The 17,857-nt window shown below is 37.0% G+C and overlaps 2 protein-coding genes and 1 long non-coding RNA gene across 4 annotated transcripts; 2 read left to right on the top strand and 1 right to left on the bottom strand.

Moving 5' to 3' along the window:
- The first annotated feature begins 702 nt into the window (after nucleotides 1–702).
- LOC129424084 (5-hydroxytryptamine receptor 3A) lies at nucleotides 703–7,563 on the top strand. The gene is made up of 6 exons (XM_055180655.2): nucleotides 703–806; nucleotides 909–1,078; nucleotides 1,310–1,467; nucleotides 5,871–6,081; nucleotides 6,191–6,400; nucleotides 6,680–7,563. Exons 2-6 carry the CDS (start codon nucleotides 985–987, stop codon nucleotides 6,943–6,945), a joined length of 939 nt encoding a protein of 312 aa, XP_055036630.1. The 5' UTR covers nucleotides 703–806; nucleotides 909–984; the 3' UTR covers nucleotides 6,946–7,563.
- A 2,053-nt stretch (nucleotides 7,564–9,616) lies between these two features.
- Nucleotides 9,617–17,535, top strand: htr3a (5-hydroxytryptamine (serotonin) receptor 3A). 2 transcript variants are annotated; one of them, XM_055181106.2, is made up of 9 exons: nucleotides 9,617–10,080; nucleotides 10,624–10,787; nucleotides 11,258–11,302; nucleotides 11,561–11,670; nucleotides 12,569–12,738; nucleotides 13,300–13,460; nucleotides 13,723–13,933; nucleotides 16,172–16,402; nucleotides 16,688–17,535. In XM_055181106.2, exons 1-9 carry the CDS (start codon nucleotides 10,014–10,016, stop codon nucleotides 16,975–16,977), a joined length of 1,449 nt encoding a protein of 482 aa, XP_055037081.2. In that variant the 5' UTR covers nucleotides 9,617–10,013; the 3' UTR covers nucleotides 16,978–17,535. The 2 variants fall into 2 exon arrangements, with proteins under 2 accessions (XP_055037081.2, XP_055037082.2); XM_055181107.2 differs by having other exon boundaries at nucleotides 9,621–10,080; nucleotides 16,691–17,535.
- LOC141366104 (uncharacterized) lies at nucleotides 11,339–13,730 on the bottom strand. Its single transcript, XR_012371122.1, has 3 exons — nucleotides 13,333–13,730; nucleotides 12,539–12,787; nucleotides 11,339–11,656 (listed from the first exon to the last, which is right to left on the bottom strand). It is a non-coding gene; the product is annotated as an uncharacterized lncRNA (long non-coding RNA).
- Nucleotides 17,536–17,857: the final 322 nt, after the last annotated feature.

Here is a 17,857-nt window from a genome sequence, read left to right as displayed (position 1 = left end):
CAAACAATTAAAAGCTTTATTTCTATCAACTAACATTAACAAAGATTAATAAAAACTGTAACAAATGTATTGCTCATGTTTTTTTCATGTTAGTTAATACATTAACTAATGTTAACTAATGAACCTTATTGTAAAGTGCTACCCATAATCCTAATATTGCAAAATCCTAAGTAAAAATATCTTATTAAAGCTCTTAAATTCTTAAGAAATTTTTGTTATCATATTATGTGTTTCTCAAATAAATGTCTTATTTTTGAGATTTTATTTTTTGAAATTGTCAAAAATATATTAATAATTATTTAAAATCCACCATAATTAAAAAAAATAAAATAAAAAGTGTTAAAAAATATTGCACTTGCTGCTGCTTTCAGTTCAGGCGATCTTGAATCTTAACCCATAGGTCTTTTTGTTCTTTTTCTAAATATTAAACCCCCCAAAATGTAACCAAAAGAAGCACATAAACAGTCACACATTCTGTACTTATACTAGAATAAGAAATTCAAAAATACTGTTTTTAAGGTTTTATGTGTGTCACATTCAGGTTTAGTGTTCAAAAACTGAAAAAAACTCTTTTTTGTAATCACATTTTTGAACATCTGAAATTTGAGATACACTGAGGACTGAACGTTTAAAAGGTCTGAATCTATCTCATGGGACTGGGTAGTAACAGCAAACCATGTTACTCTAATGTTTTAGATATGGAGGGATGAGTTTCTTGTTTGGGATCCTGAAGAGTTTGATGGACTCACTGAAATTTCGCTGTCCTCAGATGCCATCTGGGTGCCTGATATCATCATAAGCGAATTGTATGCATTTACAATACAGTATTTTTACAGTATAGTTTTTAAGCATGTAAAAAATGTGATCAAGAGTCTAAAGCTATATTTGCTTTATTCCTCTCTCTTCAGCGTGGATGTTGGTAAATCCCCGGTCATCCCATATGTTTATGTCAACAGTTCAGGAACAGTAAAAAACTACAAACCCATGCAGGTGGTCTCGGCCTGTCACCTGGAGATTTTTGCATTTCCCTTTGACAGGCAGAACTGCACTTTGACCTTTCGCAGCTGGCTCCATTCAGGTAAATTACTCATACATACACAAGGGTGTGCTTTCACTCCTTTAAAACAACCTTTCCTTTGTATACTGAGAGTTGTGGTGACTAAGTGGCTTTTGATGAGGTTTAAAATCTTTTGAAAGCCACTTGCTGACACAATTCCACAAATGGTTCACGAAGGAAAAGACTTTTGACCTAATCAAACATGTAAACATTTCCAAAGACAACAGTTCTGATGATGTGTTTCTCTAACAGTGAATGAATTGGATTTAGCTCTGTGGAGGTCGGCTGAGGAAATCGCCAGTCAATTCAAAGAGTTCATGAATGACAGTGAATGGGAGCTGCTGTCTATTCCTTCTCACTACTGGACTTTGAATATAGATGACCGGGAGTATGCCCACATTCAGTTTAATGTGAGAATCAATACTGAGCATCAAGAGGGTAAAATGTCATTCAAGGATAGGTACAAAAAACATTAGCATAAAATAGAAAATACCAAAGATGTTTAGGCAACAAAGAATCTTAAAGCACAGAATTTTAATTGATTTATGAATTTGACAGAGGCTTTAATCCAAACCGACTTACAGTGAATTCAAGAAATATATGTATGTTTTATCTGTGTGTGTGTTCTTTGGTCTCATGACCTTTACATTAACTTGATTGTGTCTTATAAACCAGTTAGTTCCAGTTTATTTTTTATTTCAGTATTTACAAAAACATATAGCTTACAAAAAACAACACTGGTGTGCATCTTAAGACCAAACCATTGATATATGTTAAGATATGTCAGTGCAAGATGTTTTTAAATTAAGGAAGCTCAAACATGCATTTTAGTCTAGGACTAGGATAAGGCCTCCAGAATACTTGGATGATGAAAAAGTGTATTTAAATTTAAATTGAGCCATGTTACTACTTTCCAACATTTTAAAATTGTATCACGCCTCTCCTTCTTCTTTCATTTGGTGACACCACTGACGCTCACAGGATTAAAGTGTCAACCGAATACACACTTCAAAATCTAGTAGTAGGTTTTTTAGTGTTTCTAGAATTAATTCAGACATACTACTTACCTATATAGTAAGGAAGCAGATGATTTCGGACACAGCGATGCCGTTTGCTATTCACAGTCGGTCACGGACTATTTTCCAAAGCAGTTGTTCCCAACCTTGGTCCCTTGGGTCCCCGCTAAGTACATATAAGACAGTCTGAGCCCCCAACCCAATCTTTCCATTTGATTTTGCTGTTACATTGACAAGTACGTTGAGATGAAGCAAGCAAAATAACATTTTATTTAACCCTTAAAGGACAAGTTCGGTATTTTTCACTTAAAGCCCTGTTTTCAGATTGTTAATGATGAAGTAGAACGGTTTTGACTGAAATTTCAACATATGCGGTTGCCTCGAGAATTTTCGGGTGTTTGTTGTTTCACCTCCCACCTCTGCGGTGGCTGCATGGGTGCACTGGAACAATCCTTCTTAAAATGCATTAAACTTTCATTTACAAAGACGTGAAACTCATCGAGTGGTCAGGGGTGTTTACTGATATGCTCACACAAAAATCGCTGCAAAAGATGCTTTCCAACAGATGTTTTAGCATTTGTTGTAAACTTGTGGACCTATTTTTCCAAACGCCTCACACCCGTACATTCTTCAGCTGAGAGCTTGAATAATAGACACTCCAGCCCAGTTGGTGGCGATAATCCACCTTTGCCATTTGCAAAAATACAAACAACGTTCCCGGTTTGGAGTAATACCGTACCTCACAGCACATCTAATACAAGTCAATGGAGTTGGACAAAAACTACGATAAAACCTGTTGGAATGCGTTTTTTTGTGTGACCATATCAGTGAACACCCCTGACCACTCGGTGAGTTTCACGTCTTTGTAAATGAAAGTTTCATGCATTTTAGGAAGGATTGTTCCAGTGCACCTATAAAGCCATTATAGAGGTGGGAGATGATACAAGAAACACTCAAAAAGTCTCGGGCCAGCATCATATGTCCAAATTTCAGTCAAAACCGTTCTGTTTCATCATAAACAATCTTAAGTGTAAAAAACAGAACATGTCCTTTAAGAAAATTAACCATGGTTAACACACTGCAAAAATGATTTTCAAGAAAAAAATGTTCTTAGTATGCATAAAACAAGCAAAAAATCTGCCAATGGAGTAAGCACATTTTTCTTGAATGTTTCTTGAATTTAGTTTTTAAGAAAAATGTTCAAGATATTTTTGCTTACTAGCAGATTTTTTTGCTTGTTTTATGTAAAAAATCACTTAAATGTGATACTTTTAGTCTAAAACTAGACTTATTTTCTTTTATTATGCTCATCAAGAAAATTTTTTGATATTTTTACTGAAAACAATACTAAGAATTTTTTTCTTGAACATCTTTTTTTGCAGTGCATAAAATAACTATGGTTTTGCAAACAAAAACATAGTTAATGGCTACTATAGTAAAACCATGGTTTTGCTAATAGTAGTCAATACACCAAATAAAACCATGTTAACTTAATATTCGTAAGGGAATATTTTAACTTTCTTATCTTGACATTGTAAGCATATAATTTAAAAAAGCTTTTAAAAATAATTTTAAATAAAATTATTAGTGTAACATTTTATGCATCTCAAAGCATATCGGATCCCACGTCCCCCAAAAGAGGGGCCCAGATCCCACATTGTAAAAATTAGCTGTAATTATGCAGTTGGTTGCCAGTAACTTACTCTAGAAGATAAAGACTGAACATGTTTCATTTTATTTAACTCTGAACAAACTGTTGCCTGTAAAAACATAAATGTAAAATCTACAGTAAGTTACTGGCAACTAGTTGCCAGTAATACACAGTAAAACTGTAATTTCTAAAGAATTTTTTACAGTGCACACTGTAAAAAATTCCGTAGAAATTACAATGTTATTGCAGCTGGGTTGCCGGTAACTTACCATAGATTTAAATGTTATTTACTGCACTGTAAAAAAATTCAGTAGAAATTACACAGTTATGGAAGATGGTTGCCAGTAACTTACCTTAGAGTTAAATTTATGTTATTTACTCGCAAGAGTTTCTTCAAAGTGAAATAAATTTTAAATATGAACAAGTCTTTATCTTTACAGAATAAAACTATAAAATAACAGCCTCGTGCAAAGCATTCTGGGAACCAGAAATCATCATCAACCTTTTTCTGTTTTTTTGCTTCAGATTTTGTTTTCCAGAATGTTTTGCTTGATGCTGTTTTTTTAGTTTTACTTTTTACAACATTTGTAAATGTTTAATGTTCATTTAACTTTGAACAAAATTTTGCCAGTAAATAACATAAATTTAAATCTACAGTAAGTTACCGCCAACCCAATTTTTTTACAGTGTGGCAACATTTTGTTCAAAGTTAAATGAACATTTAATATTTACAAGTCTTTGTCTTTACAGAGTAAAAAAAAACATCAAGCAAAACATTCTGGGAAACAAAATCTGAAGCAAAAAACAGAAAAAGGTTGATGATGATTTCTGGTTCCCAGAATGCTTTGGATGAGGCTGTTATTGTATGGTGTAATTCTGTAAAGATCAAGACTTGTTGATGTTTAGGATTTATTTGGCTTTGAACAAACTCTTGTCAGTAAATAACATAAATTTAAATATACGGTAAGTTACTGGCAACCCAGCTGCCATAACATTGTAATTTCTACGGAATTTTTTTACAGTGAAGGTTGGGAACCTTCTAAAGGAAGGACAGCTTTCAGAGATTTTTCTTCATAAAAGTTACATTAATATTTATTTTCCTTTAATATTTGTATAACTGTTTTATAAAACAATACGGTACTCAATGCGCTGTAGCGTGAAAGTCACAACTAAAGGATTTTCTTCACATCGTGCCTAACAACGCACAGCCTCTGGCCCTTTATTCCTTGCTTAAATATTTAGCTCTCAGTTCTGCTTAACACCTTTTAACGTTTATGTGCATCAGGTGGAATTTTATTAGAATATAAAAACCGATTCCATCAGACTCCAAACCAGCAGGAATATTCAATTTGTATTAGATTCTTCTGGCACTGGGCATTCATAATGTTTCCGTTCCAATTTATTCGTGTTCTTCGTGAACACAACCATTTGGCACGTAACTGTCCATCCGACATGCAGAGTATTGACAGTAGCCTGACATGTGTCACAACCTTTCTCCAACCTTTGCGTTGCTGATGGCGGAGTCGCACTAATGCTAATGGATGAGGCTTAGCGGCAGACAGCACACAGCGAGGATGATAATAATGAGACTGTCTTTCTGGCATTTGATCAATGAGCGCCGTGTTTAGTAGGAGGAATGGGCCAATAGCTCAGAGCTGGTGGGCAATCCACACGTATAGTGTTTCACTAAGATGCACACACCATGGAAACGGCTGCGTTCTTTGATCACCTTGCTCTGCGGCTCATTGCCAAAGCCATTTAGGAATCCATATTTGTGTTTTTACTCACTGGCCGAATGGGTGGGGGACATGTTTAAGTCAGTATGAAATTGGTCTTTGTTGTACTGTGAAAATTTAAGCAGACTTAAACATGATAAGTCAAACGGATGGTCCTGATCCAAATGAAGGGCAGTGGGATGAAATGGCACTTCTCAGTGGCAGTGGGGTTGATCAGGGAGGCCGCTCAGGAATCAAATCTGGGTTCTCAGGGGGAGCTGAAGTGTGGGAAAACTATTTCGCTTCTGGAATGAGCAATTGGGTTTGATTTAGCAAATCAAGGAAATGGGGAGAAGGCTTTAGCCTGTTATTTAGACACCACCGCTTTAGGACAGGCAATAAATAAACCCAGTCTTTCTGTCTCTCTACAGGTGTTGATTCGCAGGCGCCCCCTGCAGTACGTGGTAAGTCTTCTCATCCCCAGTATCTTCTTCATGGTTGTGGATGTCATCAGCTTCTACTTGCCACCAAACAGTGGAATTCGTGTCACCTTTAAAACCAGCATTCTTCTGGGCTACACCATGATCAGAGTCAATCTAATGGACGAAATCCCTGCTACGGCCATTAAAACGCCCCTTATTGGTAATACAGACAGAGCTCATCCTCTTCCCAATTACATTTGCCTATTAAAGACAATTCAACAGGTAGCAAGTTCCCCTCACTAATCTGATCTCCTCTTGTTTCATAACAGGGATTTTCTTTGCTGTCTGTATGGCACTGCTGGTGCTCAGTCTGGCAAAGTCCATTTTCGTGGTGAAGCTTTTGCATTACAGCGAGAGCGATGTCAAAAAGATGTCCATATCTGCTTGTTTGCTCGACAAATACGGCTCAACAGACCAGAGCTTTAATGAGAGTGCGTTCACTTCAGTGAAGACGCTGTATGATGTGGATCAGTCAGGGGGTAGGAGTGAGACTCTTATTCATTTGTCATCATTAGACATGCTATTAGGCAAAATATAGGTGTGGAACTCACCCCATACTGCGCTACAAACATGATCATAAGGCCCTAAGGGTGTAGAGGTTGCAAGCAATTACCAACAACACGGTAACCACCTAGCATGCAGGAGGCTTAATGCCATAGCAACACAGCAACATCCCGGCAACCGTCATATATAGCATCTTTTTAGTTTTAGGTAATATCAAATATAAAATTAATTTGTGTTCCCTGTTACTCTTTCAGGCTACGAGTTAGATTTTTCTTCAGAGACAGATCTGGTGTCCCTCACGGATGACGCTCACAGTGACTCTCCACTTGAGAAAATCTTACAGGAGATGGTGTATCTCAAAATGTGCCTTCAGGAGGAGGACAATGAACGCAGTGCAAACGCTTACTGGGTGGCGCTGTGCCTTAAAGTAGACAAGCTCCTCTTTCGAGTTTACGTGATGCTTGTGCTGATCTACTCTATGACTCTGCTGCTGCTTTGGAGTGGATGGAGCTCGGTGTGAAACTCTGAAAGTAGCGGTAGTAGTTAAAGGCGGAGTCCACGATGTTTAAAAGCCAATGTTGATAATTGAAATCACCTAAACAAACACGCCCCTACCCCAATAGAATCTGGACCTTCTGTTGATAGACCCGCCCCACACATACGCAACCCGGCAAGGATGTCGGTTAGTAGAAACGCTCCTTACTGCTTATTGGCTATAAGTGTGTTTTGGTAGTCGGCCCGTCTCCTTTTCCAAAGCGTTTTTCAAACATCGTGGACTCCGCCTTTAAGCGGTTTAGTTAAGAGAGGTAATGGAGAGAAGGGGAATAATTGAAATTTTTCAAAATCACTGTACATTTATTAAAATGACAAACAACATATTACCAATTTTTGGAGATACAGTACAGTGTAGATGATTGCTTGAAACTAGCTGGACTAGGTGGTTATAGAAATTGGTTATGCACTATGTTAACAGCAATGTTCATTTATAATTCATGCAGTTAAGTTGCATTAGCTGTGTCATACATTTTATGTACTACAATGAATTATTCACAGTAATTGAAATAAATGATGTTTAAATGCACACATGGGTTTCATTTATTACCACGTTTACTTCAAAATGTAACCAGTGACCACTGTACACGAGAAGATCAATGCTTTTAGTTGAATGTATAAAAATAGCTTCAAGCTAAAACATTAGTAATGTACACTCACCCAAAGGATTATTAGGAACACCTGTTCAATTTCTCATTAATGCAATGGTGTAATGGTGTGGGGGATGTTTTTGTAGGCCCCTTAGTGCCAATTCGGCATTGTTTAAATGCCACGGCCTACCTGGGCATTGTTTCTGACCATGTCCATCCCTTTATGACCACCATGTACCCATCCTCTGATGGCTACTTCCAGACGGATAATGCACCATGTCACAAAACTCGAATTATTTCAAATTGGTTACTTGAACATGACAATGAGTTCACTGTATAAAATGGCCCCCACAGTCACCAGTTCTCAACCCAATAGAGCATCTTTGGGATGTGGTGGAGTGGGAGCTTCGTGCCCTGGATGTGCACCCCACAAATCTCCATCAACTGCAAGATGCTATCCTATCAATATGGGCCAACATTTCTAAAGAATGCTTTCAGCACCTTGTTGAATCAATGCCACATAGAATTAAAGGAATAGTCTACTCATTTTCAATATTAAACTATGTTATTACCTTAACTAAGAATTGTTGATAGATCCCTCTATCATCTGTGTGCGTGCACGTAAGCGCTGGAGCGCGCTGCGACGCTCCGATAGCATTTAGCTTAGCCCCATTCATTCAATGCTACCATTTAGAGATAAAGTTAGAAGTGACCAAACACATCAACGTTTTTCCTATTTAAGATGAGTAGTTATACGAGCAAGTTTGGTGGTACAAAATAAAACGTAGCGCTTTTCTAGAGGATTTAAAAGAGGAACTACATTTTATGGCGTAATAGCACTTTTGGGAGTTGAATGTTTATGGTAGAGAAATGTTAAGTGTTTTATTTTAAAGATTAATATAAATGTTTTATATGGTATATTTTTAGTGTGTTTTATGGTTAAGGTCTAAATGAATTAAGTTGTCTCTCTGTTGCTTGCACATGACAGTGTTTTTCCACAGCTAGGCCTGGAAGAGATTCGTGTGACATCGATAAAAATAGCGAGATATGATGCATTAGAGAACAAAGGCACTGTGTTTCACCATCAGTGGTTGTATTTGTGTAGCAATCTTAAAGGTTACAGAGAGGTACAGCACAAACAGTTTGTTATGAGAAGGAGTTTGGGGAAATTTTACTGACGATGGGGCCTGAAGGCCCGAGTCTGCTGAGCTTTGTGACAGAACAGTTTGAGAAAGGGAGGGCTATTGGATCACTGTAATATATATATATATATATATATATATATATATATATAATATAAAACTCCGAACAGGGTCATTGTCATTATCATTTTACCAATGCAGGTGTACACCCTATGACCAGTATTGTGTTTCAAGCTGTCTGACACAATTCTTTAATAAAATACTTCATCTCTGATTCTCCTGAAGAAAATCCATGCAGTTATTTATAAATGCAAAATAATACACATGCGTAAATATTTCAGTAAGGATCTGCAAATCAAAAGGTTGTTTTTTGTTTACATACTGTATCTAAGCAAAGTTGCAGACGTTCAGAGAAAATAAAAATATATAATACATACAGATAACAATACAATAGTTGAATTGAGTTTTAAAGGCTTTACACAGTCCCCCTTGTACCTGTAGCAATATCATATATCAAAGTCCAGCTTCCTTACCGAAATATAAACCATAATCACCTACACGTCACCGCAGTGTGTTTTCATTACATACACAACAGCATCTCAGAGATGCCTGTCCAGTCAGGAAAAAAGGCTTAATTCAATTTCTCCACAAACTTCTGATAATATTGTTCTGACACAAATCTAATCAACTGCCTATTGCCTGGCTAATTAAGTCTCATCATGGCCGGACGAAGTATTAGATCACAGTTTAATGTAGTAGTCTAAGTGCTCATGGAAATTGACTTGAACTTGGTGGAGAAACATGACCCGTGAAATGTCAAAGGTAGCTGTTATAGATATGCAACGCCCTCTGTTGTGTTACTTTAAGAAGACAAACACTAGCAATATCTTAATTTTCAGAAAGCACGTTTTGCATGTAAAGTAGCTACATCAATTGTTTACCCTTTTAAGTTTAAACGATTTAAAGACACTGTATTCAGAAAGTTTCAATTAACCATACAGATTACGACCAAAAATAGCAATAAATCGTAAATAGCAGTTTGTTAATCTTTAAGCACACAATGCAATGCTTTGTTAAATCTTTTAGATGTGGGTGACTTGGGGCATAGTCTAAAGTGCTGTGGGCCCTTGCAATTGATGATGCAGTTGAGGGCGGGTGGACTAAGTGCTGTAATTGACACAGCCTAAGCGCTTATGGGAAGCTTAGAGATAACTAATGGAGCTTAGGGGGCATCAGTAGTTGGAAGCTGCCCCGGGACAGCAGCCTGCCAGAATCCTACAAACACCGGCAACAAATCAGCAGAAATGAAGGTTTCAGCACTCTGGACAGCGCTCTGCGTTTTCATGTGTGGAGCTGCATTTGCTTGCTCAGGTAACTTTTCTCATACTTTTGACTTTGCTTTTAATCGGAAAAACATGCAATAATTACATTACTCAAAGGCTGGGTCTCAACATTTAGGGATGCCAACCTAGACAGTATTTTTGCCTGTTTGAAAATTAAGTAAATAATTAGTAGCTTACATCATGTACTGCCAATTGCGTTTGATATAATCGTCAAATGCATAAATGCAAATGTCGACCAGTGTTAATTTTTGCCCAAGTTTATGATAAAATAAATATTAATAATAATAATAAAAATGTGTAGCTTGCATGTACTGATATTTGTTTTGGATTAAATCCCTTGTTAAATGTTCCAAAGACCCTATTTATCGACAAGCGTGAATATTTGGGAATGACGTAGCTTGGTCAAATCTATTGTGGTTACGGCCCTATTTCTGTTGTCCGAATATGCTTACAACGTACCGAAGGTACTTCAAACTAATCCATTACTATAAATTAAAAGCTTATGCATGAATGTATGTGTATTAATTTTAAATGCGGTAGGTTAAGATGACAGCCTGTTGTGTTTGTGCAGTAAAGAAGACGGGAAACAATGCTGGGCGTTTCGCCAATGCCACACTGGTTCGGTTAAATGAGTTTTTAAGTGCCGGATATAAGAAAGGAGTTCGACCAGTACACGACTGGAGAAATTCAACCAACGTGGAAATTGACTTAATGGTTTACGCTATTCTTAATGTGGTGGGTAGATATCTCAAAAATCTTAACATGAAAGTCTCATTCATTACCATTAGTTAACACATTAGCTAACATTAACAATACGCAGTTAATGCATTAACGAACACGATAAGCAAATGTTTAGGCTATAGCATTTATTCATCTTTGATCATGTTAGTCAGTGCCAATAATTGTTCATTGTTTGCTCATGTTTATTCAATGTGCATTAACAATTGTTAACTGATACAACTTTTGCTTCAAAACATGGATTAGTAAAGTTTTATTGTTGAAATGAACATTAGTTAAAATAAATAAATGCTTTAGAGGAATTTATGATTGTTGATTTATGTTAACAAATGCAGCATTATTGTAAAGTGCCACCAAAAATATATATTATGTAATACATTTGCTAAAATACATTTGCTTTTATTAACGTTTAATGAAATTGAATTTTTAAAACATTATAATCTGTTTCTATATATGTACCTACATAGGATGAGAAAAACCAGGTCTTGACAACATACGTGTGGTACAGACAGGTATGTTGGAGAAAAATGGAAAAAGTACAAAAATCTATACAAAATAAAATATACAAATACACCATTTTCTAGTTTGCATTCATAATTTGATATTAATTATTGATAATGCAGATGTACCCAACCCTGGGCGTGTTTTATAACACAGTTGAAAGGATATAAAATACATAAATACAAAACTTTGCAAGTTTTAACTTCTTGAACATTTTCCTTTTTATGTTTTGTGACATTTTTCCCCTCTTATTTTTCGTCTGTCAAAAGCAATGGACAGATGAGTTCCTTGTGTGGGATCCTGAAGAATTTGATGAAGTCACGCAAATTTCCATGCCTACTGCCAACATCTGGATTCCTGATATCCTAATCAATGAGTTGTGAGTAGAGTGGATCTGGTTGACAGTTTCCATGTTCATTTTATGTCATTGTGCAATGTCCTTTGTCAAACACTTTGGAGCGGTGCTTCCCAGTCCTGGTCCTCGAGGACCCCCTTCCAAAGGGTTTGGATGTCTGCTTATTTAACACACCTGATTTAAAGGGGCCATGGCAATAAATCTGACTTTTTCCATGTTTAAGTGCTATGATTGGGTCCCCAGTGCTTCTATCAACCTAGAAAATGTGAAAAAGATCAACCCAGTAACTTAGCTTTGGTAAACCATTCTCTACAAGCACATGAAAAAATAGGTTGTTGAAATGTGGCTCTCCTTATGATGTCATAAGGAGCTCTTATTATAATAATACCACCCCTTAATCTGCACTGCCATTTAGTGCAGAGAAAAGCACAATTGAGTTTGAATTGCAACAAACCACCATCATTGTGATCAGTGTTTGTATCAGCTCATGTGCATTTTAAAGGACACACGCAAAAATGGCACATTTTTGCACACACCTAAAAAGTAGCAATTTTAACATGTTACAATAAATTATTTATATGGTATTTTGAGCTAAAACTTCACATTTGTGCTCTGGGGACACCAAAGATTTATTTGACATCTTAAAAAAGTCTTGTGCATGGCCCCTTTAACTCATCAGCTTGTTAGGGAGACATGTTTACCATTTTGGAAGGAGGCTGATTAGTTGAATCAGGTGTTTTAAATAAGCAAACATCTAAAACTTTTTGGAAGGCGGTCCTTAGGACCAGAATTGGGAAGCCCTGCTTTAAAGCATCGCACCAGTTATAAAAATGCACTAGTTTTAAAGAAATATTGAATAAAAAATGATAATAAAACACAAAATAAGCTATACCCAGTTTTCTTCCGTCTTTTGCGTCCGAAGTGTGGATGTCGGAAAGTCTCCTGATATCCCATACGTCTATGTGAACCACAACGGAACTGTGCGCAACTATAAACCCATCCAGGTGGTGACAGCCTGTTCCCTTAACATCTATAACTTTCCGTTTGATGTCCAAAACTGTAGCCTGACTTTCCAGAGCTGGCTGCACACGAGTAAGTAAACACATTTCTGTAGAAATCCTCCTACACTCAGAATCCAAATCTAAAAGGATTTTAAGAGATGTGATCTTCAATTATGCAGGAAACTGAAGCATGAAAGCTAATTACAATAAAAACAAACATCAAGTTGCTATTTCAAAAAATCATGTTAAAGGTAGAAATAAGGATTATTTTTGGACTGCTCAAATTATTCACCCCCCCCCACAAAATAGCACTTTTACAAATATACCAAACATGAAAAACTGCAGTAAAAAACTTTAACATTTACAATAACTGTAGTAAAATGTAGTAAACTGTTGTACTGTATTTTGTAGTAATTACTTTACAATCAAAAATGGTCCCTAGCTGTCATTGGGGTGGCACCCTTTTGCACCTAAAGAGTTCATATTAGTACCTCAGTACCAAAGAGATTAGTCCATAGGTACATAATCAACTCTAGTAGCAAATACTTTAGTTATTATTTTAATATTTTACATGGTACGGTTACGTATATATAGGGATTTTTTGCTATATTGAACTTAATAATCTAATCTTTAGCCTGATCTCTCCATGTAGTAAAGGACATAAACATCAGTCTCATAAGGTCACCTGAGGAAGTAATGTATGACAAGAAGGTGTTCATGAATCAGGGTGAATGGGAACTGCGTCATGTTCTCACCAAATACACAGGCTTCAGTGTGGAAGTAGATGAATTGTACGCTGAAATGAAGTTTAATGTAAGTATCAAAATAACACCAAATCGAGCCACAGCACACATGTGCATTTGCAAATAATAATGTCACAGATACATTTTTTTTACAGTCAGAAACTAATTCACCACAATTACTGTAACATGATGAGTCATTATTTTAAAGTACAGTTTGTTGAAAACATCACTAATTGTATACAATCCGAATGACTGCAGTAAAGTAAAAAACTATAACAGAAAGACCATCACATTATGACATGACTAAAATGTGTCTCTTTTACTATAAACAGATTGTGATTCGACGTAGACCTCTGTTCTATACAGTAAACCTCTTGTTGCCCAGTATATTCCTGATGGTGATGGACATAGTTGGGTTTTACCTGCCTCCAGACAGTGGAGAGCGAGTCTCCTTCAAAATCACTCTTCTCTTGGGATATTCAGTCTTTCTCATCATTGTTTCTGACACCCTGCCAGCTACTGCCATAGGGACCCCACTCATCGGTAAACGCATCTACTGTATTCATTTCATTTATAGCAGGAAGGAAACACACATCAATAATGAATACAATTTGTACCTTTCATTTTCATTTTCTGAAAAAAAATCCTTTAAAAAGAAAACACCACAGTTTTTCAATATTTTACTATGTTCTTACCTCAACTTAGATGAATTAATACATACATATCTTTTATCAATGTGCACACTTACTCTTTGTACAGCGCGTCATGAACGTGTTAGCATTTAGCCTAGCCACATTCATTCCTTAGTATCCAAACAGGGATGAATTTAGAAGCCACCAAACACTTCCATGTTTTCCCTATTTAAAGACTGTTACTCTCGCTCTCACTCAAACTTCCATCAATATTACTGCGCCCGAGGTGCAAACTAAGTGCTCTTCCGCCATACAATATAGTTTTTATTTTTATCTGGTTAAAAAAATCGCCACGTTTTATTTTGTGCCACCATACTTACTCGTTTAACTACTCATGTAACAGTCTTTAAATACGGACAACATGGAAGTGTTTGGTGGCTTCTAAATTCATCCCTGTTTGGATCCTAATGATTGAATGGGGCTAGGCTAAATGCTAACACATTCACAACGCGCTGTACAAAGATTAAATGCACGCATTGACAAAAAATAGGTATGTATTAACTCGTCTAATTTGAGCTAAGAACATAGTAAAATATTTAAAAATGGTGGTGTTTTCCTTTAACTACAGTTACTTTTTTAGACTACAGACATATTTTTTAATAAGTTACATGCAATTAATTTCAGTAAGAGTAATTGGCCACACTGGTAATTTGTCTTTGTGACTCATTTCCCTTTGACCTGTACTTTTATATTGATATTTATGCATTTGGCAGACACCGTCTTTTATTCAAAGCGACCTACAGGGCATTTAACGGTACACATTTTTTGTGTCTTCCCGGCGTTTTAAACCCATGACCTTATGCGTTGGTAATCCAATGCTTTATCACTCAGCTATACAAGAACACAGAACCTAAAGCAATGCTTTTTAAATGATAAGATATTATTTGGTGCAAACATTAAACAACTAAATTTGAAGTAAATGTAACAGATTTCAAGATAATGTAAAATTAAAGAAATTTTTTAAAAGCTTTTCAGTGCTGTGTACATCCCTGGATAATGACCTGCTGCTGCTGTTATGTAAGATATAAATTTTGCCTTATGCATTAATTAAAGGTGCAGTGTGTAATTTTTAGCGGCATCTAGTGGTGAGGTTGCAAATTGGAACCAACAGCTCAGTTCAAAGCTCACCCCATGCTTTTGAAAAGCGTAGAGAAGCTACAGTAGCCGACACAGGACAAACATGTCATTGTTAGAGGCAACTTAATAAAAAAGTTTGTCTGTTAAGAGCTTCTGTAGAAACATGGCGGCACAAAATGCGTCTTCCATGTAAAGGGACCCTCTGCTTATGTAGATAAAAATGTCTCATTCTAAGGTTATAAAAACATAATGGTTCATTATGAAAGGTCTTTATACACCCCTGATAATATAGTTTTGTATATTATTTTGCATTTCTGTCAAGAGATCCTTCTAAAAATTACACACTGTACCTTTAAAAAAATTGCAATTTATATGTAGCGAAGTGGAATTCCCATATGCGATTAAACATATTATGTGGCCCGATTCTCCCACACAGAATGAAAACACCTCCACACAGTGATACAAAAGCTTGAGGATTCTTGAATCAGAGCTAAATGAATGGGCTATGTTTAAACTGGAGCCAGTCCACGTCCATTGATTTTCAGCATGTAACAACTGGCGCTGTGAATAAGCTTGTACAGAGATGTGTAAGATAAGAAGAGCATCCTAGAGTGCTACTTAGATTTCAAATTCGTAATAGCGACTTAATGTGATTGAAAAAATAACGTTCACTTACTTACCTATAGGAGCCCACATAAGATGTTACATATTTAAAGGCATCTTATGCTCTCTGATGATTGACCCGCCCCACACATACGCAACCCAGGAAACGATGTCATTTAGTAGGCACGCCCCTTACTGCTGATTGGCTACAAGGGTGTTTGGTAGCCAAATCCCTATTCCAAAGTGTTTTTCAAAGATCATGCACCCTGCCTTTAAATAATCTAAAACAAAAATCTGCATTAGATTTTCATCCTTAAAGAGTTTCTTTGGAGCTACGCGTAAAAAAGATTTTGTTTAACCAAAACCAAATTCAGAGGGAACATAACAAATGATTCATGTCTGTCTCCAGGTGTGTATTTTGTGGTGTGCATGGCTCTGCTGGTGATCAGTCTGACAGAGACGGTTCTGATCGTGCGGCTGGTGCACAAACAGGATCTGCAGTCCCGTGTGCCCCAGTGGGTCAAGCACCTGGTGCTTGAGAAGGCCACGGCCCTGCTCTGCATTCGCAATAAGAAGTTCTGCACCCTCCTCTCTCAGGGATCTGACGTACCTCTCTACAAAGAGAACAACATGAACACAGGTGGGAGTTCATGTAATTGCAGTACATTTTTGATGTAGCCGCAAGGGGATCTCTGTTTGCTCTGCAGAAAAATATAGCCGTGTTCTCGAACGTGGTAACTAGTCTCCAACTGGTCCAAACCATTACCTAGTCCAAAGTAGTTGACCATCTAAGACCAGGAAGAAACCCATTCCAGTGGGGTTTTCCAATAGGCTGATCAGCTAGAAAATCAGCTAGAGTTTAAACATAAACGCAGGTGCTTCATGATGCCATACAAGTTTTGAGATTCACCTGTCATTCTTTAAGCAGTGCGCTGCAACCATCACAGCTGCGAGGGATCCAGAGACACGGGGAGAAGCTTGGGTTTGGGTCTGACAACGCGGGACAGCGGCGCTCCTGTCATGGACAGCATTTTGCACGAGATCACCACCATCCGTCAGTTCATAGAGAAGAAGGACGAGAGCAGGGAGATTGCTAAAGAGTGGCTGCAGGTAGGGTACGTACTGGACGTCCTGTTGTTCAGAGTCTACCTGCTGACCGTGTTGACCTACAGCATCACGTTGGGCACACTCTGGTCTGTATGGCAGAACGCCTGACCGCAGAGATGGATCACAGATAGAAGGCGCCAACTGTATCTCGCTGCTTAAAATAAAAGCAGTGGTCGATGTAAGTGAATGTGCTGGTAATGTGATTGCTATCTCACAGCAGAATAACTTGTTGTGCACCATGACGCAGAAATGTGCTTACTTAAGAAGTTATTACTGTACTTGTGGACTGCTGTGATGAACAGATCCATGACAGCTGCTACAGTACAACAGATTTTTCTTTATTACATAAACATTTTAAAGGGGCCATGGCATGAAAATCGGACTTTTCCATGTTTAAGTGCTATGATTGGGTCCCCAGTGCTTCTATCAACCTAGAAAATGTGAAAAAGATCAACCCAATAACCATTCTCTACAAGCACATGAAAAAATAGGTCGTTAAAATTTGGCTCTCCTTATGATGTCATAATAATACCACCCCTTAATCTGCACTATCCAACCACAGCACTGCCATTTAGTGCAGAGAAAAGCACAATTGAGTTTTAATTGCAACAAACCACTATCATTGTGATCAGTGTTTGAATTTCATCAGCTCATTTGCATTTTAAAGGACACACCCAAAACGGCACATTTTTGCACACACCTACAAACTGGCAATTTTAACATGCTATAATAAATTATTTATATGGTATTTTGAGCTAAAACTTCACATATGTGCTCTGGGGACACCAAAGATTTATTTGACATCTTAAAAAAGTCTTGTGACATGGCCCCTTTAATATGAGTGGTCGAACTAAATATCACAATGGATATTAAGTACACCAGCATGTGTGCTTTTATCCACCAGACGTTCATATCATGCGACATACATTTCAGACAGAATATAGCCAGCTTTTCGGTTTATTTATTTTTTGTTCTGCCATTAAAAAAT

This window comes from Misgurnus anguillicaudatus, chromosome 9 (assembly GCF_027580225.2).
Source record: "Misgurnus anguillicaudatus chromosome 9, ASM2758022v2, whole genome shotgun sequence".
Lineage (NCBI taxonomy): Eukaryota > Metazoa > Chordata > Actinopteri > Cypriniformes > Cobitidae > Misgurnus > Misgurnus anguillicaudatus.
The sequence above is the reverse complement of the archived record's forward strand: the minus strand, read 5'-3'. Positions and strand labels throughout refer to the sequence as shown.